General features: G+C 38.9%; 2 protein-coding genes across 2 annotated transcripts; both read right to left on the bottom strand.

The window, feature by feature from the left end:
- Positions 1 to 152: 152 nt before the first annotated feature.
- On the bottom strand, positions 153 to 2,534 carry LOC143888168 (Pyridoxal phosphate (PLP)-dependent transferases superfamily protein). The gene has a single exon (XM_077392507.1). The coding sequence runs from the start codon at positions 2,413 to 2,415 to the stop codon at positions 439 to 441; it is 1,977 nt and encodes a 658-aa protein (XP_077248622.1). The 5' UTR covers positions 2,416 to 2,534; the 3' UTR covers positions 153 to 438.
- A 3,931-nt stretch (positions 2,535 to 6,465) lies between these two features.
- On the bottom strand, positions 6,466 to 16,949 carry LOC143888167 (uncharacterized). The gene is made up of 8 exons (XM_077392506.1): positions 16,790 to 16,949; positions 16,487 to 16,650; positions 14,391 to 14,498; positions 12,638 to 14,295; positions 11,843 to 11,909; positions 7,943 to 8,103; positions 7,529 to 7,628; positions 6,466 to 7,310 (listed from the first exon to the last, which is right to left on the bottom strand). The coding sequence occupies exons 1-7, from the start codon at positions 16,875 to 16,877 to the stop codon at positions 7,613 to 7,615; spliced, it is 2,262 nt and encodes a 753-aa protein (XP_077248621.1). The 5' UTR covers positions 16,878 to 16,949; the 3' UTR covers positions 6,466 to 7,310; positions 7,529 to 7,612.
- Positions 16,950 to 21,616: the final 4,667 nt, after the last annotated feature.

Genomic DNA, 21,616 nt, shown 5'->3' with positions numbered 1-21,616 from the left:
CTTGGATCCATTATTTTGCTTTACTTTTCTTCTTCTGATACTATTTTGCATTAGTTGGTCTAAGTTGGTCTTATGTTGTATCCTAAGAGTCAACATCAGTAAGATGGTCAATTAGCTTTCTTTATCATTAGTCTGAGACAAAGACGTCAAAATAACATGAACAACCACTAATACAATTATAATAACCAACTACTGAAAAGAGGTCGTGCCTCAATCTCTATTGGTAGTAGTGTTCCTGATTCTGTTACACATGAAGTTCTTTTACCTCACATTGTTATATTCAACTGAATAAATCAATTCTGTTTGTAATCAAACCTACTGACCGTTATTTACCTTTATAAATTGAAAGAATAATTGAATACTTCTAAACTGAACTCAAACAATAAAGATGTTCTTCCCCCGAAAGTCTGAAGGGGAACTAAAAGAATTTGCTTTGGTTTAAATTTCAACTGTCTTCTGATTGAGAGCCATGTATCTCCACCTTTCCTTCTCTACAAAGTCGGCATCTAAGAACTTGGCAACAAAAGCCCAAAGCCTGTAAATGTCTTCAAAATTGGCCAGAAACCCAATTGCGGCTGTAACTACTGTTACCCCCGTAGCAACTTTCTCTTTCCTTTTCCCCACCAATGTTACGCCATTACTCCTTGTTTCCAAGACTTTCTCCTTATCTTCTTCATACTTGTCTGGGAACCAGATGTTGTGCAGGAAACCGTAACTTAGAGAAATATTGCTTCTATCGGCAAGCTTCTGTACGAGAATGGGTTCAACCTTTTCTCCTTTCCAATCGAACACATTGAATGCCACTGCAGGTCCCCTGTTGAATTTTACCCTCGGTCCGTAAATTTTCACCAAGGGTATCCCCTTCTCTGAATTAGGGTGCTGTAGTTTCATTAGGGCATTTACTAGCCAATTCACCAAAATTCTTGCTCTGCTACTGATGACTGGAAGTCCCAAAGAATCTGCATGATCTAAACATCTGCATTCAATTGCGGGATTGGGGTCCATTTTTCTTACACTGCCTTCATTACTCTCTGATTGAATCGAACCACTTTTCTCTAATTCCACTATTTCCGATGATAACGAATCCGCCTGTTTTATAGAAACATCTGTTTTGCGTAATTCAGAAGTTTCACCCGGTTCGAATTTCTTCTGGTTCCTTTTGCCCTCCCCATCACTCATCCGAACAGACATCGGACCAGAAAATGAGATTGTTATAGCTAAATCATCGTCCTGTAACTGGATTTTAGAGCTTTGGGCGTCTGAATCCGTAGCAGAAGAATAGTCTAGCTGGTTAGACGGCTTTCTGGGTGGAACAATGCTCACAATACCAATGCTCCTGGCCATCGTTGATGCCTCTAAGACAGAGGCGCTAGATCTTTTGACAAACAGACACCCAAATCCAGATGGGTTCTCCCCAAAAACCTGGAAGAAAGAACATATTAGGAAGTCTGGCTGGAAGAGAGAGAGACCCAAGGTGTCCATGTCCTTTGGTCCTAACGCACAGGCATCTAGTAATACGTGCCACCCGTTCTCTTGTGCCATGCTCATCCATAAATAAGAATACCTGGCTCCACTCATCCTAGACTGTAGTGGGAAGACAAACAAGCCCTTCTTTTTCTTCTTTCTTCTGCTCACCAGCATCTTCTTCAATTTCGTCGACTGGATCCTCAAACTTTGCCAAGAAAAATTGGCTGACATTACTTTGGCTCCTCTCTTCTGGGAGCTCTCAACCATTCCTCTAACTGCCTCACTTTCGTAATCGTATACTGTCAACAGCCTCCCATTGCTCTCAAATGGATACGATTCTGCCAACAACTTGAAAGCCGAAGCCCTGTTGGCAGTACACACCATGCTGTAATCATTTTCGGATATGTTTAGGAAACCCATAATTCTTTTACTGATACCAGATTCCAAACCTGGTTCTTGGCCTCCATACAGTATCTGAGATTTCAGACTTGTTGACTTGTAGGAGAGGTCAAAGAAGGAGAATTGCGTGCCAGAATTTGGAGACGAAGAAGAAGCAGCCATGGATGACTGGAGTTGCAAATGGGAGAAAAGGCCAAACCCATTATAATCAAGACAAACGCGATTAGAGAGAGATAAGTGGAAGTAGTCATTTGCTCTGATATCGTCTGCTTGTTCTGTTTCAGTGTATTGTGGATAGACTTTAGTGAAATTTGAGAAGCATTCTGGTAAGGGAGGGAGGGATTCATGGTTGGTGAATTGGGTATTTGGTAAGAGAGAAGACATGGTGGCAGAGGCGAAGTGGAACCGAGATGTGGCGGTTGTGGTGGTTGTGGGGAGGGGGTTGGGATTGGGATTGGGATTGGAGGGCTCAGCCAAGGTGGGAAAAGGGGTTGGGAAGCAGCCATGTAAGCATGCTTGAGAGGCTTCTCTTATGCAGCGTGATTGCATTTCTCTGTTATCCCTGTTTCCTTCTCTTTTCTTCTTCTTTGTCTCGGTCTCCTATTTATTCTCTTTTTGTTCTCCTTCTCTGCCGGTCTTCTTTCATGGTTTACCCGGTATTAACAGTTCAAGGATTGTGGGATTTCTTTTTAATTGAAGTTTAGACAGGGTGGCTGGTGGGGTCCCTAGGAATAAGTCAGATGACTGAACTGACCTTGTGTTTCACATGATTTTCAGAAGGTCCTTGTTGTTATCTACGATCACATGATGCCCCTTACCATTTGTAAATGTCAGATTTGCCCCTTATCCACTTCCTTACTTAGAAATATGCTAATGCTAGCAGGAAGAGCAAAGTCAGTAGATTCATAACAGCTTACATTATGGTTGTGGCGTTGATTTCAAGTTCATTAAGAGGCATGAGCTGACATTGAAAGGGTACTTTTGGTTTAAAAATGCTTTTCTGCTATGTGGGTGATTGGAACAAGAACAGTGGTGTTTTGGTAATTTCCTTCCTAACTTCATATGTAGACAGTAGATTTGGTATGATGGTATCGTCAAACGACAATCATAAATTGACAAAGGGTCAATTTGAAAAAATTGAAGGGTCATTGTAATGGCCGGCAACTATGGAGCCTGCCAGAACCTTTCTTTGGAAGAAGTCCTCTCCCAATTATCTAAAGCCACAAGAATTACCTTGATATTTTTAGGCCAGGTTTGGCAACCATGAATTTCTTTTTCCAGGGAATATTAGTTTAATCAAGTGGTGAGAGAGGATTGGGGAGGGCTGGAGGGACTTGAGAGGGGATAAGTGAGGAGAGGGTAAGGGCTAAATAACAGGGAAAAAGTTGATCATATTTTGAGTGAGATGGGGACATGTCTCCCATTACCCATTTGGCAACCATGATTTTTTTCCATAGAATAGTTACTTGCCCATTGGAGAGCGAGGGCAGGAGAGAGACATACCTGATTACCCCATCTTTTTTTATTAACATTTTTTAGAGAGATATTTACACCCCTTTCTTTGATAGACACACAATTTGCTAGAGAAAGTGTAATCAGGTCTCTGTTACATACAATTCAAATTTCGGTTTCAGATAGCGTTTCGGTCCTCACCGGAACCGAAAATTTTGGCCGAAACTACTGAAATTATCCGAAATTTTGAAATTTAAGTATTAAATAATTAAAAATATCTAGATTCTTAGGTGAAATTCCTCAAATTTGGGCTGAAATTTCAAAATTTCAAAGAAATATTGTAATGTTTCGGGTATCCACAATTTTGATCGGGTATCTACAATTTTGATTTCGGGTCGAAATTTAAAACCTTGCATGCAACTACTTTTTGGTGAAAAGTGTAATCAGTGTTGAAAATGCTGAAAAAAATGCCAAAAAACGCAATTGTTAACTTCTTTACTAACGGCTACTTTTTGGATCCCACGTATGCCATGTGGATGTGATAGGGTCCGTTGATTGAGTGGTGACCACCGGCACATTGTTGTAGACCCCAGCTTGATCAAATCAAATGAATGGTTTGGATCACCCAAACAATATGCCCTCCTCTGTATTTTAAGCTAGTGTGTAGATAACTTATCTACACTTTGTGTAGAAACCATTTTCTCTTCATAGTTTACAATAACTAATAATAAAATACTTTAAAATACGCGTTTCTTTTATTTCTTTGATGTGGGTAAACAAGAAGCGAGCCCTTGACACATACTTCCTTACTCTTTGAGCAGCCCTTTCTTTATTGTTATTTATGATCATGTCTACCTTTCAAAATCCTTAATGTTTTCTCTTATAAGAATGGCAATTGATTAGAAAACAGAGATCCAAAGTAGAAGACATGATTTTTTTATAAGAGATATCATGTAGCTACTCGTTATTTTCTATTAAATGATAAACACTGCATTACCAAGTCGGCAAGTCTTAGACATCGTTTTGGATTTTGTAGAATAGTTAATTTTTTAATCTAATGATAATCTCCAATGAGATTTATGTAGCTGTCACAAAGGCTGTAGGACTCGGTGCCATGTGTCCGCGTCTGGATCGTCGTTGACAATGTCATTGAGAGCTACTTAAGGATGTGATGAAAGTTGTGAAATAGCCAAAAAGGGGTGTACGAACTAAATTAATGACGTGTGTTTATCTTAAGAGTAATCAAGGGTGGCTTCAACGCTCGTTGTGTTTAATTTCCTCTTCCTTTTAAAAATACAAGAAAAAGGGAGGTGGGATGATATTCCCTCTAGTTGTTCTGCATTTGATCTTTACATAGCTTCCTGGAAGTTGTAAAGGACAAGAGTAGTATAAAACAAGGAAGTAGGATTCTTCCATGGGAGCCTTCGATTCCCACTTCGATTCCCGCGTTTGATTCCCGCTCTGGCAACCTTTAGTAGGATTCTTCCCTGGGAGCCTTTGATTCCCACTCTAGCAACCTTGGTATAAAACGCAGAAAGACAGGTGACGATATCAAAACAAGGGAGTGAAAATATCAGCTCCCAGAGAGGAAAAGAAAACCCAAAAACTCGTGTGAATATCATCTTTTAAAATGATCAAGAATTCTTCATCTCTAGCTTTATGCCCACTTATTTCTTTGAAGCATTTTGGGAGGGGAATGATATTTTCCCACGGTTTTTCCACTCCTTCCCTGTCAAGTGGCTCCCCCTCTCATCCTCAGTTATTATTCTTCCCAACTGGGCCAACGAATATTCCATGGAATAATTTTTTCATGGTTGCCAAACATACCCTTAAAAGTCGCAAGAGACAATAATTTCATGTTGGAAAGAAAGTCGACGTTGAGGTGGGCCACATTTGATGAGTCAAGATAAAAAATTGAAGGCACTGTTTCCTAAGCCACTTAAATTCAATCGACGAGGCTGCTTTCTCTTTACTACTTCACAAGAAAAACAAGAAAGAAGGCCTAATGTTGACTGGCCATTCATTACCCACCATGATAGGTTGAAACTTGGAACCATCGCTACCTCCCATGTCGTTTTCCTCTTACCCCATCCATGAGTGTTTGAATCCAAATCTTCTCAGATTTTTGGACCATCCATCAAATCATCAAGGATCCACCAAAAAAATTAATTAATTAATTAGCACCCAAAAAAGTTCTAATTGAGAGAGAGAGGATGAATGCATTGAATTTGGACTGCTGGTCAGTCCCCATCATGGATGGTCCATGGAAAACACACCAATTAGGTGATCTTAACCACCCAATTAGAGGACTTTTATGGATTGAATGTAGACTGCTCGTCCACTTTGGGCTTCCATCACTATCACTAGCAAAACAACCTCAGTTCCTTCACTCTAAGTGAAAGTGAAATTCTTGGGGCCTTTGGTGCATAGACGCTTGCATGAGCCTCACATAAAAGAGTTGATTAGAAACTTGGCTTTGAAAGATCAAGAAGGCTAGAACAATAGAAGCCCAAGAGAGCCTGAGCTAGCGGAGAGGCAAAGAGAGGAAAAAGAAAAGAAAGAGAAATGAGGCAGATGGAAGAAGCCGGGAGGAATGGTGCAATAGAAGCAGGAAGAGAAGAAAAAATAAGGTGACAAGGTGCATCGTAACCTGACAAACTGGCGGGCTGGGCTTGACCCGGTCCGTACAGGTCTAGGTCAAACGGGCCGGGTAAAAAAAGACCCGGAAAATTTTACGGGTCACTAAGCTTGGACCTTTACCCGGCCTGTACGGGCCGGGTCAACCCGCGGGTCACCCGGATTTTTGACATATTTTTTAAAGATTTTTTTTAATTTATAATTGGATTTGCTAGCGACCTTCTCCAACGCTACCTTCTCCAATTGCACGTGGTCACATGATGGTAGCCCATTCATGTTGAGTTTTTGAGAGTTGTCTTATGTGCAAAAAGCAGGAAATAAGATTTGTGATTTGTGCAAAGGTGGCTAGCAATAAATAAAAATCACGCGGTACTAAACTTTATAGAAACATTACGCCAAAATGGCACCAAAATAGAAAAAATATGAAAAAAATACTGAAATATTTTACAAAATATGACAATTACGGAAAAACTACAGAGAAAATGAAAAAAAAATGACAATCACAGAAAAAAGGGTAAAATAAAACCTTTTTCCACTTCTCCACGGGCACCCGCAGGTCGACCCGGCCCAGCCCAGTTTTGCAAGACATTATTTGGAAATCAAAGACATTGTTTGGCAACCATGAAAAAAAATTACAGAACAATCTGAAGCCTGATGCTCCTTGACATTGCTTCCGCAGCAGCAAGACATCTCTCTCTCTCTTAAAACATGATTATGAAGATGATCGATGCATTTTGTATCCAAAACTCAAATCCAAACGCGCCCAGTGGGCTTCTGAGCAATGGAATGACACTGTGAACGGAAACATGCATGGTTAACAATAATCATGACACAAGGGTGACAATATAGGCTAGCTGCAGGATCTAACCTAGTGAAACAAGAGAAAGTAGAGAAATTAACAGATGCCAAACAGCGGCAATTGTGGTCACAAGCAATTATCTGTAAAAAGGAGGGGAGAATTGAGGTGAGGATTAAAAGAATAATATTGACTCCATATAAAGAAGTCGTGTGCCATTGCAGGGCATTCTTGTCGTTATTATATAAATGACGCGAATGGATAAAAGTCAGAATCAACTCAATTCTAATTGTTGTAAATCCTTCTTCCCCCTTCTTTCATCCTTTCTTCAACAAAACCCATGTAGATCACAACTTGGTATCAGAGCGGGGAGTCGGAATCTTTTTTATTCCTTGCATGCTGCCCTCCAGAGATATCAACAGGCCGTAGTTTGCATGTCCAAGTCGACAATGCCACTAGTTTGCATAGATGCTCGAATGACAAGCCATAACATCACACTTCGGATAGTATATTGCTCAACGCTCATACCCTCCACTAATCATCCTCTTCATCTCGAGATCTTGAAACAAACAAGAAGACGGGAAAAATATTACCGAGCATTGCAAATATTTATTTAATTGACACACAAATAGTAAGTCTAATGCGAAATTGAGATACAAAATGATCAGGAGACAGGAAAAACTGGGAGACACTTGATTTTATGAGAACTACCATTAGCAAGAACAATTGTAGTAATAGAATTAGATGTTGTACAGGAAGGAAATAAGGATGGCATACCTGTCATAATTGAAAAGTATGACCTCCAGAATCATCAAATGAAAGCCGCTAGTGTAGATGACCCAGAAAGTGTAGTAGTCTCTTCTACTTCTTATATGGCCTGATTAGCCCAATTTTGTAGTTTACCACCATAGAATTAATCAACAATACATCCAAAAAATTAACTTTGGCATGAAAGGGCATGACAAAAAATTAAAAGAAGGTTAATTTACACAGTTACATGCAAATTCAAAGGTAACCTAAACCTCATTTCATTGAGCTTTTCAACAATATATAATTTGAAGTGTCTCATGAGAAACAAGGAAAAAAGATTTTACAGAACAAAAAAACAAAGATTTTACACTGATTTTACAATAGGGTTGTTCCCAGTTAACACCTTATGCCATTTCACAATATATGAAAGAGTTAGATTACCTTTGTTTTCTTGCTAAGCCCCTTTTCATCATAATGTTCCTCCATTTATCCTTGAGGTCGACCGGAGTACGAGTTCTTTGAAACACATTGCGGCCAAAGTCCAAGATCATCCTCCATGGCATACTTGTCTCACCACTTTTAGAAAATTTCTGCACTGCTTCCTACATAAAAATATCAGTTAGGTCTCAAATGACTGAGCTGCAGGAAAGCATAAGCTCTTAACAAAAACAAATCTGTCTAAACATAATCCCTAATCATGAAACTTGGAAGCTAACGGAAAAACGTGATCATAGTTTCAAATTGGTCAATTATTCCAGCCAAACTAAGTTGACTTAACTTGGATGGGTTCCAAATAAATCAACAATTTTTGAAACATTTACAGAACAATCTGAAGCCTGATGGTCTAATTCTAAAAAAGTAGTATCCATCCAATGCAATCCGCATGGAAACTTATTCTGGAGATAAATTTTTTTTTTTATACTTTTGAAAGACCCTGACTTCAAGATCTAGTAAAGAAAATGTGCCACTAGGTGGAGGACAATAGTGTATTGTCTAGGGTTCTATGCTATGTTATCTAGTAAAGAAAATATTTGAGGTAGATCTATGGGATTGCATCACTAATCCTAGCCAAAGTGTTTTATGACATTGAGGTTTCTCAAATAACTTTTGAGATTCCACATTGTTTGCCGAAAATCTAGTTGCATGAAGTCAGAACAATGTTCTAGGATTAATGGGACCTAGATCTCTGATACAATGTATAAGTCAAAAAACCAGAACTCAAGACTAATGACTCATATTATTTATGATAACCATGAAGTTATATATGACTGCAAGAGAAATGAAGCATCCATATCTAAATAAAATTAATGACATTGAAGACATGTAAATGTAGTACAAAAATACCCTTATAATACACCATATTTTTTTTTGAAAATTAGTACAAAAATTCACCCTATAATAAACCATAAAACACAAGGTGGGCCAAGGTTCCAAGCTTCATACTCAAGACAGATGAATTTGTTCAAGTCTCTAGTAATCTTATGAGGAAAGTTGAAATGCAAAAACTAAAATTGATACTCTTAAGAAAATATTGCTATGAAGCTTCAAAAAATTATAGATATTGCGGTGATTAAAAGACTATGGAATGGCAATACTACTACTCACAGTTTTGAATTTATATGGCTTAAACTGGAAATGGTTGGTTGAAACAAAATACGGATGGATCTTTTTCCAGTGGAAAACTTGAAGGAGGTTGGTGTAGCTAAACTAGAATAATAATCACAAGTTTGAACTTAAATTCAAACCCAAAACAAAACTAAGCACATTCCTCAACTAAAGGCAAGAACTAGAGGCTGTGGATCACGCTTTCAGAAGCGGATAATGCTTCTAGGACATGTCTAAAAAATGAACAGATTAGGATTATCGACCAGGAAGTAGTGTCTTGGAGGCAGAGGTTCAGAGCTCTGTGTCTTGCTGCTGGTGATATAAAAATCAATTATTTCTATCAAACCGTCAATGATAGGGGAGAAAGAAGTTTCTCAATGCCCTAAATGTACGAGACATGAAATGACCTTGAGGAGAATTACTTTGATCAAGGCAGTCATAGCAAATCTGCCCATTTACTTTATGTAGTTCTTTTCAGGATACATCTATTCCTTATAGAAATATCGGTTTCCATAAAACATAGTGTAGGCTTGATGAAAGATGATCAATTTTTAGAGCTCACCTGTTCTGCATTGACTATGCAATATGTGTGCGCCCTTTACACTAAGGGGCTGTTTGGATACGCGTATTTTGGAATCCTGGATTTCCTCAAAATTGTAGTTGGGAGACGAGAAGAAGGAGAGCAGCCGTCGTTTTCTGATTTCTAGCCCTTCTTTCCGACAGCATGAGAGCTGGCGATCGTCCCATGTTTCCAGGTTTTAGAAATCGCAGGATGCAGGACAGATTTCTAAAACCTAGTTTTCTTACTTAAAATCCAAGAAACGCTGCCAGGATAGCATACCAGCAGCTTGATCATGACCCTCTTTTACACTGTTTTTCAAACTAAAACCTGGATTCTAAAATCTGCATATCCAAACGGCCCCTAAATGTTTTTTGAGGCAGAGGTTTGAGGCAAAGGAATTCAACCCAGGAGAAGTATAAGGCTCATGAATTTTAATTTTTAACAAAAAAATAAGAAAAATAAAATAAATAACTACAAAATTTAGAAAAAAATGCATGCTTTAGTTCCACCAAATATCATCATCCAACAATCAATACACTAGGAAGTAGCAAAATAGAGTATCAACCCCATACTCCAACTATCATTGCCAAGTTACCAAGTGGTACCGACAACATAATAATTCGTAGAGAGATTAAGACGTATACACTGCTTTCACAATTTCCACATCCAAAAAACACAAATACAGTCACACCTCACAAACAGAAATAGAAGCCACTCTGAAATACAACAAATAGAAGGAAACTTATTTTTTGGTAGGTAATCTGGGATTGACCCTGCGACCTCTGGGTTGAGATGCAAAGCCTCAACCATTGAACTATAGGCCCGACCCCGGGAGGAAAACATTTGAATGAATTTAGAAAGGAAAAACCCAGAAAATTAAGGATTTCTACTAATTGTTCGAAACAGTGCACACAAAAAACTCCACCACCAATAGCCCCATTTTGATTATAGAAATCCACTGAACATGATGGCTCTCGACTCTGTTGAATGGTAAAGAAGAAGTTCCAAAAAATCACCATAATAAGTTCAAATTTCTTCAAAATCATGAAATAGGTGATTATAAAAGATGAAATGACTCTTAGGAGAGCCCCACCCCTCCTCCCAAGTGCCCACTTAACTTAAACCTTAAACTAGGTTTAAGTGAAAAAAAAATCAACATGCTAGGGACAATAAGCAACTGTCTCCATGCACATTGCTTGTGAGGCATATGCCTCATACCCTAACACCTATGCCTTTTGGGTGTCCCGCCTCTTGGAGCTCACCTCGAGGTGTTTTGAGTGCACCTCACCTCGAGGTGTATGCCTTGATTTTCGATCTACACTCAATATACAATATGGCTGAACAGATTATAGAAGGCATTGTATGTCAGGTCAGGTCAGGCCAGAAAATACAGTTCATACGTTGATTTGATCCTTCATCAATGCCTTTGAAAACATTGATTATATTTTGTCTGAATTTGCACCATGAATCATGGCTCCTAGTCTTCGCATCAAATTATATTAAATAATTCAACATGCACACTAGCAAAAAAAACATCGAGGACTATCTATGCATCCTATCTCCCGTCTATGTAGTGAAAGTAAGACTCTCCTCAAAGTACATTCCATAAAAGTTACCCCTATATAAATTGAGACATATTTACTTTTATGGTAATGTTCGATGTCTTTCCTTCCCCTTACACAAATGCTCCTCATTCCCTCCTACTTAGTCAGACAGCATGCATCTCACCCCAATTGTGCTGTTACAAAGCTTCTCCCCTCAATCTCTCTCTTTGAAAGATAGCTAAAACTATATTAAAGAGAATAAAGAGGAGACCAAGAGGGCTTAAGGTGACACCTCAACAAGACAATGAAAAAGTAATAGAAAACAAAAAAACTACACAAAAATCCCACCCACCAAGCTATAATAGGGGAAACCATACGTCCACAAATAAAGAGAGTTCAATGTCATCAAAGCATCCTCATTAATCATGAATTATCCCTCTCAAACTAACTCCCACCTTTTTAAGCAACTTGAGAGTAAGAATTTCCTTCATAGACATTGAAATAAATGAAAGTTTAATTGATTATGAAAGACAACAGGACTACATACTTATTAAAATACGATTAAATATCAATTAACTTGATGAATTACCAAAAAAAAATGATGTAGACACCAGATCAAATAATGGATACCTCTAGAACTTCTTCCTCTTCTGCAGTCCACAGAAGTTTGTTTCGCCTCATGTTTGTTGGGTTTGAGCTAAAAATAAAATGAAAAGGAAACTCTGGTTAATGCTTTGTTTGAATAGTTACAATTACAATGAAAGAAAACTTTCAGAACTTGATGCCAAAAAACTATACGCTTGAAGTAAAATGCCATGATTTGCATGAAGGATAACTTATGTTACAAAAGACAATCATTACAAATACATTCAACGTCCATAAGAACTCAACTAAAGTCCAATTTAAACAACTCGGGCAGGCTTTTTTGTTATTTAGTATTATCGGCAGGCCAAGCATCCATCATTCGAAATGTATAGTGTGTGAAGGAAACAGACAGGAGGCATTCCACAACAAAATACAGCCAAGAACTTTATGTACTTTATAATTGAAATACAACCGCCAATCAGAAGGCTTGAAGAGCATAAATGGCTCTTTGTTCCGTAGGTTCCACTCAAGTGAAAATTAGAAGTCATGCCCAGTTTAGACAAAGAAAAATGCATGTTCAGAACAAGCAGTAATTTCAGGCCAGGCGCATGTGGATGTGTGATCTAAGTATGCAAATTAAGTTTTTTGTGTGTGATATCTTCTACTACTTCCAAAAGACGACGAAAAGAGAAGAAATTAAGGTTTTTTGTGTGTGATATTCTCTACTACTTCCAGAGGAGACGAAAAGAGAAGAGTGGGTTGCTACATACAGCAAGTGAAACTACAAAGCAAACAAGAAAGATTAATCCTCCCATATGTCTCAAGTATTTGAAAACTTACTAATGCCTAGATGGAACTGGAACTATGCATTTGCTGGAGATGTCTTCTCTGTTCTGGTTTCTGGAACAAGAAGGGTTCTGTTGATTAGAAGCCTGTTGTCTCACCAAATTTTGTCCTTCTTCGATTGGAGAAGTCTGTGATTCTCTACCGGCAGCCTTACCAACGTTATCATCAGGTGCAGCTTCTGCTTTCTTATGAAATTCCTTCTCAATTATGCATGGGTGGTTGTCAACCATCTCTGCGTTGCCACTTTTATCTTTGATTGGAGAAACACCATTTATTTCACTAATTAGAGTTCTCTCTGCTTCTCTACAGGGTAAAATATCATTTTTACATGCACTAGCAGGTTCTACTTGCTGGTGATGTTCAATTGGTTTTACGCATTGACCATCACCAACAATTTCTGCAGAGTTACTTTTTCCGTTGATTAGGGAAGCCTCATCTCTCTCGCTAATCAGTGATTTATCTACTTCTCTAAAGGCTAATTCATTATTACAGTCTATAGAAGTTTCTTTTTGCTGCTGATTTTCTGCTGTTGCCATGTGAGAATGGTCTTCAACCCTATTGATTAGAGATGTCCCTTCTTCTCCACATGGTGAATCTCGGTTATTACATTCAATATTTTTAACCACTCTATTGCAGGTACTATTGTTGATAATCTCTCTATGTTGCTGATCAGCATGAATCTCAACAGGACAATTCGCATTCCCTGCTGAATTCACTTCACTTAGTTTTCTGGGAACTCTTACAGGTTGTTTCTGCCAGTGCACATGAATTAGATCCCTACCCATGAAAATAGATAAAGCTTTCCTTGCCAGGGCAGCCTTCTGCTTGGCTTCGCGGTATGAAGAATACGCTCGTGAATAAGAGCAGAAAGGGCAGTAAAATTCGCCGTTCTCCTCAAAACTAACAGACGAGTCCAAGCAGCCCTCATGAACTGATAATGTACAGTCAATATGACTACAAATCAGCACCTGGCCTCCTCCATCACACTTTATACAAGACCTTTCCTCCGTCCAATCCGTTGTCAGGGAATCATTATTTGATGGGTTTTGAGAGCTCAGAAATCTATGCTTCTCAGCAGAAATCATCTTGTCATTTGGGTAGTTGCTATCTGGATTGTGGTCCCCATCACTGCTGCTTGATGTTTCTGGTATGACATCATGCTCACCATCATATCTGGTTTCATCAATACAAATATTTTGGTGGGAAGCAACATGTTCAAAAGTCCCATTTGAAAGCGGTCCTCGAGGCATTTTACCTCTGTTATCAGGAGCAATAGAGTTCCGTTTGAGTAACTGAACACTATCATCATTAGCACTTACCATGCCTCCAAGCAAATGTTCTTTCTTGTCATGGACAGAAATAATCTGTGGAGACATTCGACTTCCAGATCTTAAGATTCTGCCAGGAGGATCTTGTTGCAAGATTCCATTTCTATTTTGTGGGACCACCAGAGCCAGATTTTGTTTTAGTGACTGAATCTTTCCATCAACAGTGCTGACCTTAAGCCTCTTTGCAACTTGATACTCATCACTACTGTTTGCAGAAATTCTACTATGGCCGAGACAATGCATGCCATTTTCTTTGGCCAAGCAACTCCTTTCCATTAAGGATGAGGCAGATGGGAGACAGCCTTCAAGAATTGAATCCTTTAGCTGATAATCAAAAGCCAATGTGGAGTGAGATAAACAAGTGAACTAGCAATTTATCACTTTCCCCAAAGTACAGAAGTTAACAGGAGTCCCTTTACCTGGTCTAAGGCATGTTCTGGCAGGGTAGCTCTCTTTTGAAGAATAAACTGGCTAAGGACATGTTTCAGCTCTGTTCCACATTTTCCCAGGTCACTGGATGTAACCACCTGGTGCGAATACACAAAACATAGTTTATACCAAATCAGGGAGGCTCCCAGATCAGAATTGATTCAATTGAAAAGAAAAGGACAAAAGAACTAGAATGAAAACAGTGTAAGTATTTCAAAAAGATCAAACCAGTGAATACACAAAACATAGTTTATACCAAATCAGTGAGGCTCCCAGATCAGAATTGATTCAATTGAAAAGAAAAGGACAAAAACACTAGAATAAAAACAGTGTAAGTATTTCAAAAAGATCAAACCAGTGATAAAATTCAAAGCTCACCCAAGCTTGTTTTCATTTCGTTTAGGCCAAAACCCGAAACGTTCCATTTCGTCCAGAAAACGAGAACAGAAGAAGGGAATGTTCTGTTTCATCCGGCATTTCGGTCTGTTTTGGCCTGTTTCGGCTGTAACAATGTGTTTCGTTCTGTTTCGGACGAAACAGTTAAATTTTTTTCTCTTCTCTTCTTATTGCCTCTTAGAATTGGGTATTTACATGTAAAGTAATTTACTTAAGATTTACATGTAAATAGAGAAATTATCACCTCCCCCAAAATCCCATTTGGATTTATTAAAAATAGTCTCAAGACCACCTCGGTCTTTTATTCAATGAAACTCACAACCATTCAAAAAAAAAAAAATTTGTATTCTTCGACCTTAATGAGTGGTAAAATCTAAACAATCAGCAGCAAAGAAGCTTCCCCAGAAGTGGTGGTGAATATTTCCATAAGAAGGAGGATTTCCTAATTTTCTACCATGTATGTTTGTCTATGAACAACTCCGCCTGTGTTTTCCACAGCCTGTCCCAAGCCAAGATAAAGGAGGAGGGTTGGTGTCAGGTTGGCAGCCGGCTGTAAACTTTGCCACTCTTCTATGAAATGAATCATATAGAAAAAGATTCATTTCACCTTATTCATGAAATTTTTCTAAAGGATTCATTTAGCCAACCCCAACTAGTTTGGGACAAAGGCTTTGTTGAGTTGAGTTGAGAATATGTTTGTCTATGAAGAAAGGAAAAAGAGAATAGGCCAAGGAGAAGCTTGAAGAACATTTCCATCTTGAAGATTTGTAAAAACATGGGAGAAAATCAATAGCCAGGTCTAAATTTTCACCCATGCTTTTTTGTGAAAAGATAGCCATGGAGTTGCTGAAGCCAGAAAAGCATGATTGAACCATGAAAACTCATTGAGAATTCAAAACCAAACCTTTTCTATCTTTGTTTGCTTTAATTTTTTATAAAATACAATGAATTCTATTGATAAGGAATAAAAACAGAAAACAACAAAAGGGGTAGAGATCAGTGTATTTAGTGAACAGGGAGCAGCACTAACGAACTGCCCAAGTTAGAGTCTTGACCAATTTGATTAACTCAGGTAAGTATTGGGTCAGCTTGTCTTGTTCTCAACCATAACAACTTATTCTAAAGCATTGAAACAAGTTCTTTGCTTGATGATTACATTTCATGCATCGAGTAACTATTTCAGTGGCAATAATTAAGAATGGATTCTTCCTAAACTGTTGGATTATAAAAAAAAATTGGAGACATTCGAGAAAAGTTCCCTATGACTTCTTATTTCATTGCTTAGCAGAGGAAGAATTAGGGTTTTACGGTTCAAAAAGCAATAAATAAACTTAGCAATAAAGAGCCACTCGTTTCCAAATCCCCTAACATGAAGGCAGTTCTATGGCTGATCATTTGGCTAATTATGGAGTCTCATGTTCAAATTTGTTGATTTGGCATGAGATCTTTTTCTCTTTTTTTTTCTCGTTGCTCTCCCGAGGAGTTTTTTATTAATAGATCTCACTTGTTCGAAAAAAAAAAAAAAAAAAAACCTAATACCTAATCGAACACAATTCAATCAAGAACACAGAAAAGAATCTAAATATCCCCCCCAACGAAATGAATTACAATGATCTCATCAAGTTCCAAAAGACACTAAATCTGGCCGAGAAAGCAATCTTGAAAGCCGAAACAAAATTCAAAAAATTACCTTTCTAAGCACATCCTCGCTCCGTTCAGAAACCTCAATTGACAGAGCATTTCTACCATTTGCAGCATCTGAATCCAACCATTCCTCTATATATCTTAAAGAAACCCTTTCTCTAGTGATCTTAAACGAATCGCTCGAGAAATCCGAAACTTTATTCAGCAGAGCTATAACAAAGTAAACTATAAAATCAACAAATCGTCGAAGAGAGGAGAGGAAACGAAAGAAGAAGAAAATTCAAAAGATTCTAAGAATAAGAAGGAGCAAAAGATTTTTTTATATTTTTGGCTGTGATCTTTTATATACCTCGGAGAAGATCTGTGTCTGAATCCTTGAAGGTGGATAGGGTTTCAAGAGCCCAAGCCCAAGGAAGGGATGAGGAGCGGGAGGCCATGGACCCCCAAAAGATCTTATTCAAAATACCTGCACTCGCTCTTTGTAACGAACAGATCTTATTAGCACATCTAAGCGTTCGAAAGAAGCTTTTCAAAGTTTATTTAAAGGGTAATGATTTTTTCGCCCCTACTATAGCATAATGCGCTCCCTTGAACTTGTCAAAAAGACGAGTCTGCCCATAATTTACGTTACAGTGGGGCGCATTATCCTACGGGGGGGCGGGCGAAAAATCATCTCCATTCTTTAAATTGTGCACCGAGAAAAGCTTTTAATGTGTAAATCGTGGGAAAATGGGTCCTCTAGGCGTAGTTTTATAAGAGCCGTTCTAGGAATACACTTCCGTAGAGTCTGGCCCACCACATACTAGTATTTGTAGTGATCTAGACCGTTGATCTGGTGGATCATCGCTGGTCTAGCGTTTTCACCCTAACCAAATGGTCCAAGGGGCCTTCTAAGGTTTTTTTTCGTGATGTTAGCCTTGAGAGACAAAGTAAGCTTTTCAAGCAGCACCCAAAAATAATTAATTATCCCTAATTTCAAACAAAAAAGATAAATAAGTCCACTTAGAACACCTAGTAAAAGAGAGGTAATCGAAATTATGTGGAAAAGCCCGTTTCTCACAAGGATTGCCATTTTTTTTTTGGGGGGAAATACACCTAGGCCTCCTGTGGTTTCTGACTCATTCAACTTAACCCCAAAAGTTTAAAAAGTTACAAGTAGACCCCTGTGATTTCATTGGATTTTTTTAACTGGACGGAGCTGTCGGCGTGGGGGAAAAATACCAAAATGCCCTCGTCTTCCCAACTAAAAATTAGGGTTTTCATACTTGAAAACTAAAAATTGGGGTTTGATTCAAACCCTTGTTGATTTATCAACATAAACTCTCCATTTAGGAGTTTTATTTGTCTTCATTCATATCATTATAATGATTTGCACAAAAGCCCTAATGTTTTAGGGCTTTTTTTTTTTATCGAAGTTTTTTTTCTTGAAATGTGGGTTTGATGTAGCCATGGGGCGGGGTTCGGTTGTCTGTAGTGGAGGTGACGGCGGTTGCCGGAGATGGCGACGGCGGCGGCAATGGCCAAAGGTGGCGACTAAGGCAGTGGCCGGAGGAGCAACGACGGAAAATGGCGTAACCCTAATCCCTCTGCAAATGAGCGTATTTCTATCCTCAAAATATTAACCATTGTTAGTTTTAGTCTTTCCGTCAGGTTAAACTAACGGACAGTTGACGGAGAGGGTGTACTTGTCACGTTTTGAAACCACAGGGGGTCTACTTGTAACTTTTTAAACTTTTAGGGTTAAGTTGAATGTGTCAGAAACCACAGGGGGTCCAAGTGTTTTTTTCCCTTTTTTTTTTGGGTGGTACAAGTCTGCCCCAGCTGCGCATAGTCAGGATGCCATTCTTGATATTTGATCTAGCAACTATGAGAGGCTAAATCAAATATTGCGTTTGCATTTGAATTAGGGGTGCAACTCGGGTTGGGTTGGATCGTCGGGTTGGGGCCAACTACAGGCCAACCCAAGATAACATTCCCTCAACTCTAACGCTACCCAACCTGAGCCTCAGGTTGAGGATAGTCAACCTTAACCCAGCCCGTCTAACCCTCGTAATTGGGGGGTTCCAATTCACGTAGAGCCAAACAAAAAAAATACAAGAAAAAAACATAACCCAAAGAAAATCAAGATATATAAAATTAGAGGATGGAGGTCGGGTTCGGGTCGGGGTTGGGTTGCTAAGGCCTCAACCCTAACCCCACCCGAAATTAAATCGGGTTGGCTTTTCCCCATCCAACTTGAGGAAATGCCAACCCAACCAGAGCTAAAATCAGGTTGAACCCAAGTTGCACTACCCCTAATTTGGATTGTCAGAATCATGAATTCAGTAATTAACATTGGCCGTGTTGATCGAGTCTAGTGGAGTAAGAACCAAGATAATTCGAAGACCAATAAGCGACAATAACAGGTGATGACTTAAAAAAAAAAAAAAAAAAAAAAAACTTCATGTGGCCGGAAAACAAGTCAAGGAGGACATTGTTGGGCAAGTTGACTTGTTTCCCACTCTCCTAATACCTAAAATAAGGTAGACATTGGAAAACTACAATAGAGAGAACTCTTCTTTAGGATTTTAGGTAAACCATAAAAATTAGTCTTCATCACACAATCAAGGTGAGGCAGCAAACAAGTGAGGATTTTTTCAGAGAGAGAGAGAGAGCGATTTCTTGGATTTTCCTCTTTGTTTTTTCACAGATTACTCTATTTTGTACAGGTTTGGTTGAGGGCAAAGGAAAGGTTTCAGTTTGCAAGCTTGTGGGTTAATATGGTTGTAATCCTTGTAACTTTGCTTTATCATAGTGGCAAATCGTGTTCTCACCGACTGAACCACGTAAAATCTTGTGTCTTATTTTTATTTCAACTTTTCCATTTATTTGTGCCCAATCACATTGGTTTTGACGTGAAGAATTTTAGCAACAATAACAAAAGGCCTACTTGGATTCCGACAACATGTGGAGATTGTGAAACTACCAGCTACTCCAAAAGCTTAAGCTATTGGAGATGGCATTATTTAATCTTTTAACACTGCCCCCTCACGTGTAGCCCCCCTTTTTAGGGTTGGCCTACACGTGGCAAATGTGGCCCTTCTTTTAAGTTTGGCCATTGCATGTGGATTATATTGCTATCAAGGAGGTTTGAACTAAGGACCTTTACTCTGATACCATGTGAAACTACCAGTTACTCGAAAAGCTTAAGCTGTTGGAGATGGCGTTATTTATGTTGAAAAATTGAGGGTACTGTTGATGATAGAAAACATAAACTTGTTGCTTCAAGGCGTGATATCACTTTTCTTAAGACAAGATTCGCCCCCACTAGTAGTGTGCAAAGGGGATCCGCGAATTGCCTCCAAGATACAATGAAGCCTAGTAGGGAAGCCCTACTAATGTTTGATGACGCGTAGCACTAGCGGAATCAAACCCGAAATGCCCTTCCGAAATTTCAAGCCTTAGAGAAATCTCTAGATTCTGTTTTTGCAGAAAAACAGTATCTAGAACAGTAAACAAAAGAAAAACAGTATGTAGAAATACTTGGGGATTTTTGTAGGAGTGTAGAAGAGAGTGTAAAGTCTGTCAGAATTGCCAATTCGTTTTTTCTATTGAAATGACTGAATTCTGCACATTTTGTAGACCACCTGGTGTCTTTTCAGTGTGAAAAACACCTCTACAGGGCACCTTTCCAGAATGTTTGAAATCTGACCGTTAGATCGCACCCATTGATATTGAACGGTCCTGATTGATCCTAGATGTGACTGTTGGTTTGAATAAAACCTCTCTCCAACCCAGTCATCGTTAGATCAACCATCTATGGTGTGGATCGCACCCCCTTGGCACATGACCGTTGGGGGAAGGGACACAACCCATTTGATCACACTCTAAGTGTGCCTAAAAAAGCGCCAATAAAGCGCCACTATGCACCCTATAGCCCATTGCCCACGCCGCGCGCGCGTGTGCGAACGGTGCGTTGCACCGTCCCGCGGGTCCAACCATGGGTTCAACCCAATGTGCAATCAAACAAGTAATAGAAAAGTGTAGTGCTTTATAAGCTCTTATCTTTCTTTTCTCTCATCCGGTACGGGGCTATCTTTTCAACTACACTTCTACATCTTTTTGTAAAAGCAAATCTTTCCAAGAAAATATTTTCTTTTTCCCAAACGCTTTTGATAAAACATTTTCCAAAACACTAAAATACGCAAAACATATGATTTTGAAAATCCAAAATCACTAACAATTTAGGGGCCGTTTGTATACGTGGATATTAGAATCTTGGATTTCCTCAAAATTATAGATGGGAGACGAGAGAAGAAAGAGACCGGCCGTCGTTTTCTGATTTCTCTCCTTCTTTCCAACAGCAAGAGAGCAGGAGGTTGTCCCATGTTTCCAGGTTTTAGAAATCTATGGCATAGATTTCTAGAACCGGGATTTCTTACTTTAAATCGAAGAAACACTGTCAAGACAGCATACACTGTCAAGACAACATACAGCAGCTTGATCACGAACCCACTCTCACACTGTTTTCAAACTAAAACCCGGATTCTAAAATCTGCATATCCAAATGGTCCAAGGGGCCTTCTAAGGTTTTTATACTTTAACAGAGATAAAATGCCACCACATGCATTTGGCTTCATCTCAGCTTAAGGGCAAATGGGTGGTAGCTTTTGAGTGAAAGGAGGGATGCCAATGCAAGGTCACTTTCAACCAACTCCATTTGTGTGCATTCAAAGGCATAGAGCCAGCTGCATGGGCACATCGGATCAACTTCAAATACTATGGCATCCAAACAGGTGTAAAGATTGATAGCTGATACAAGTATCCACGAATTCTTTTTTTTTTTTCACTCGTATGAATTAACCATCGGTGCTAAGAACTTCAGATCACTATACCTGCTAAATAAAATAATGAAGCCTATTAACAAATAAACCAGCATGTGTGTGTGTGTATGTGTGTGTGTGTGTGTGTGAGAGAGAGAGAGAGAGAGAGAGAGTTAATAATGGGCAAAACCAAGTTAAATGAGACTTAGTCGCTATTAAAATGGCCATGAAGGTTTCGATGACTGTCATATTCTTCATAACTTAGGTCCAAATTTGTGAGGAAAAACTAGTTGTTATGTAATATCTGTTGGACTAGATTAGTGGTTCTTCATCCCCCCAAAATACATGCATGTATAAATTAAACTGTTATCTAG

The sequence above is a fragment of the Tasmannia lanceolata genome, unplaced genomic scaffold (genome assembly GCF_043159265.1).
Source record: "Tasmannia lanceolata isolate RefF3 unplaced genomic scaffold, GAP_Taslan_0.1 ptg000012l, whole genome shotgun sequence".
NCBI classification, from domain to species: domain Eukaryota; kingdom Viridiplantae; phylum Streptophyta; class Magnoliopsida; order Canellales; family Winteraceae; genus Tasmannia; species Tasmannia lanceolata.
The sequence above is the reverse complement of the archived record's forward strand: the minus strand, read 5'-3'. Positions and strand labels throughout refer to the sequence as shown.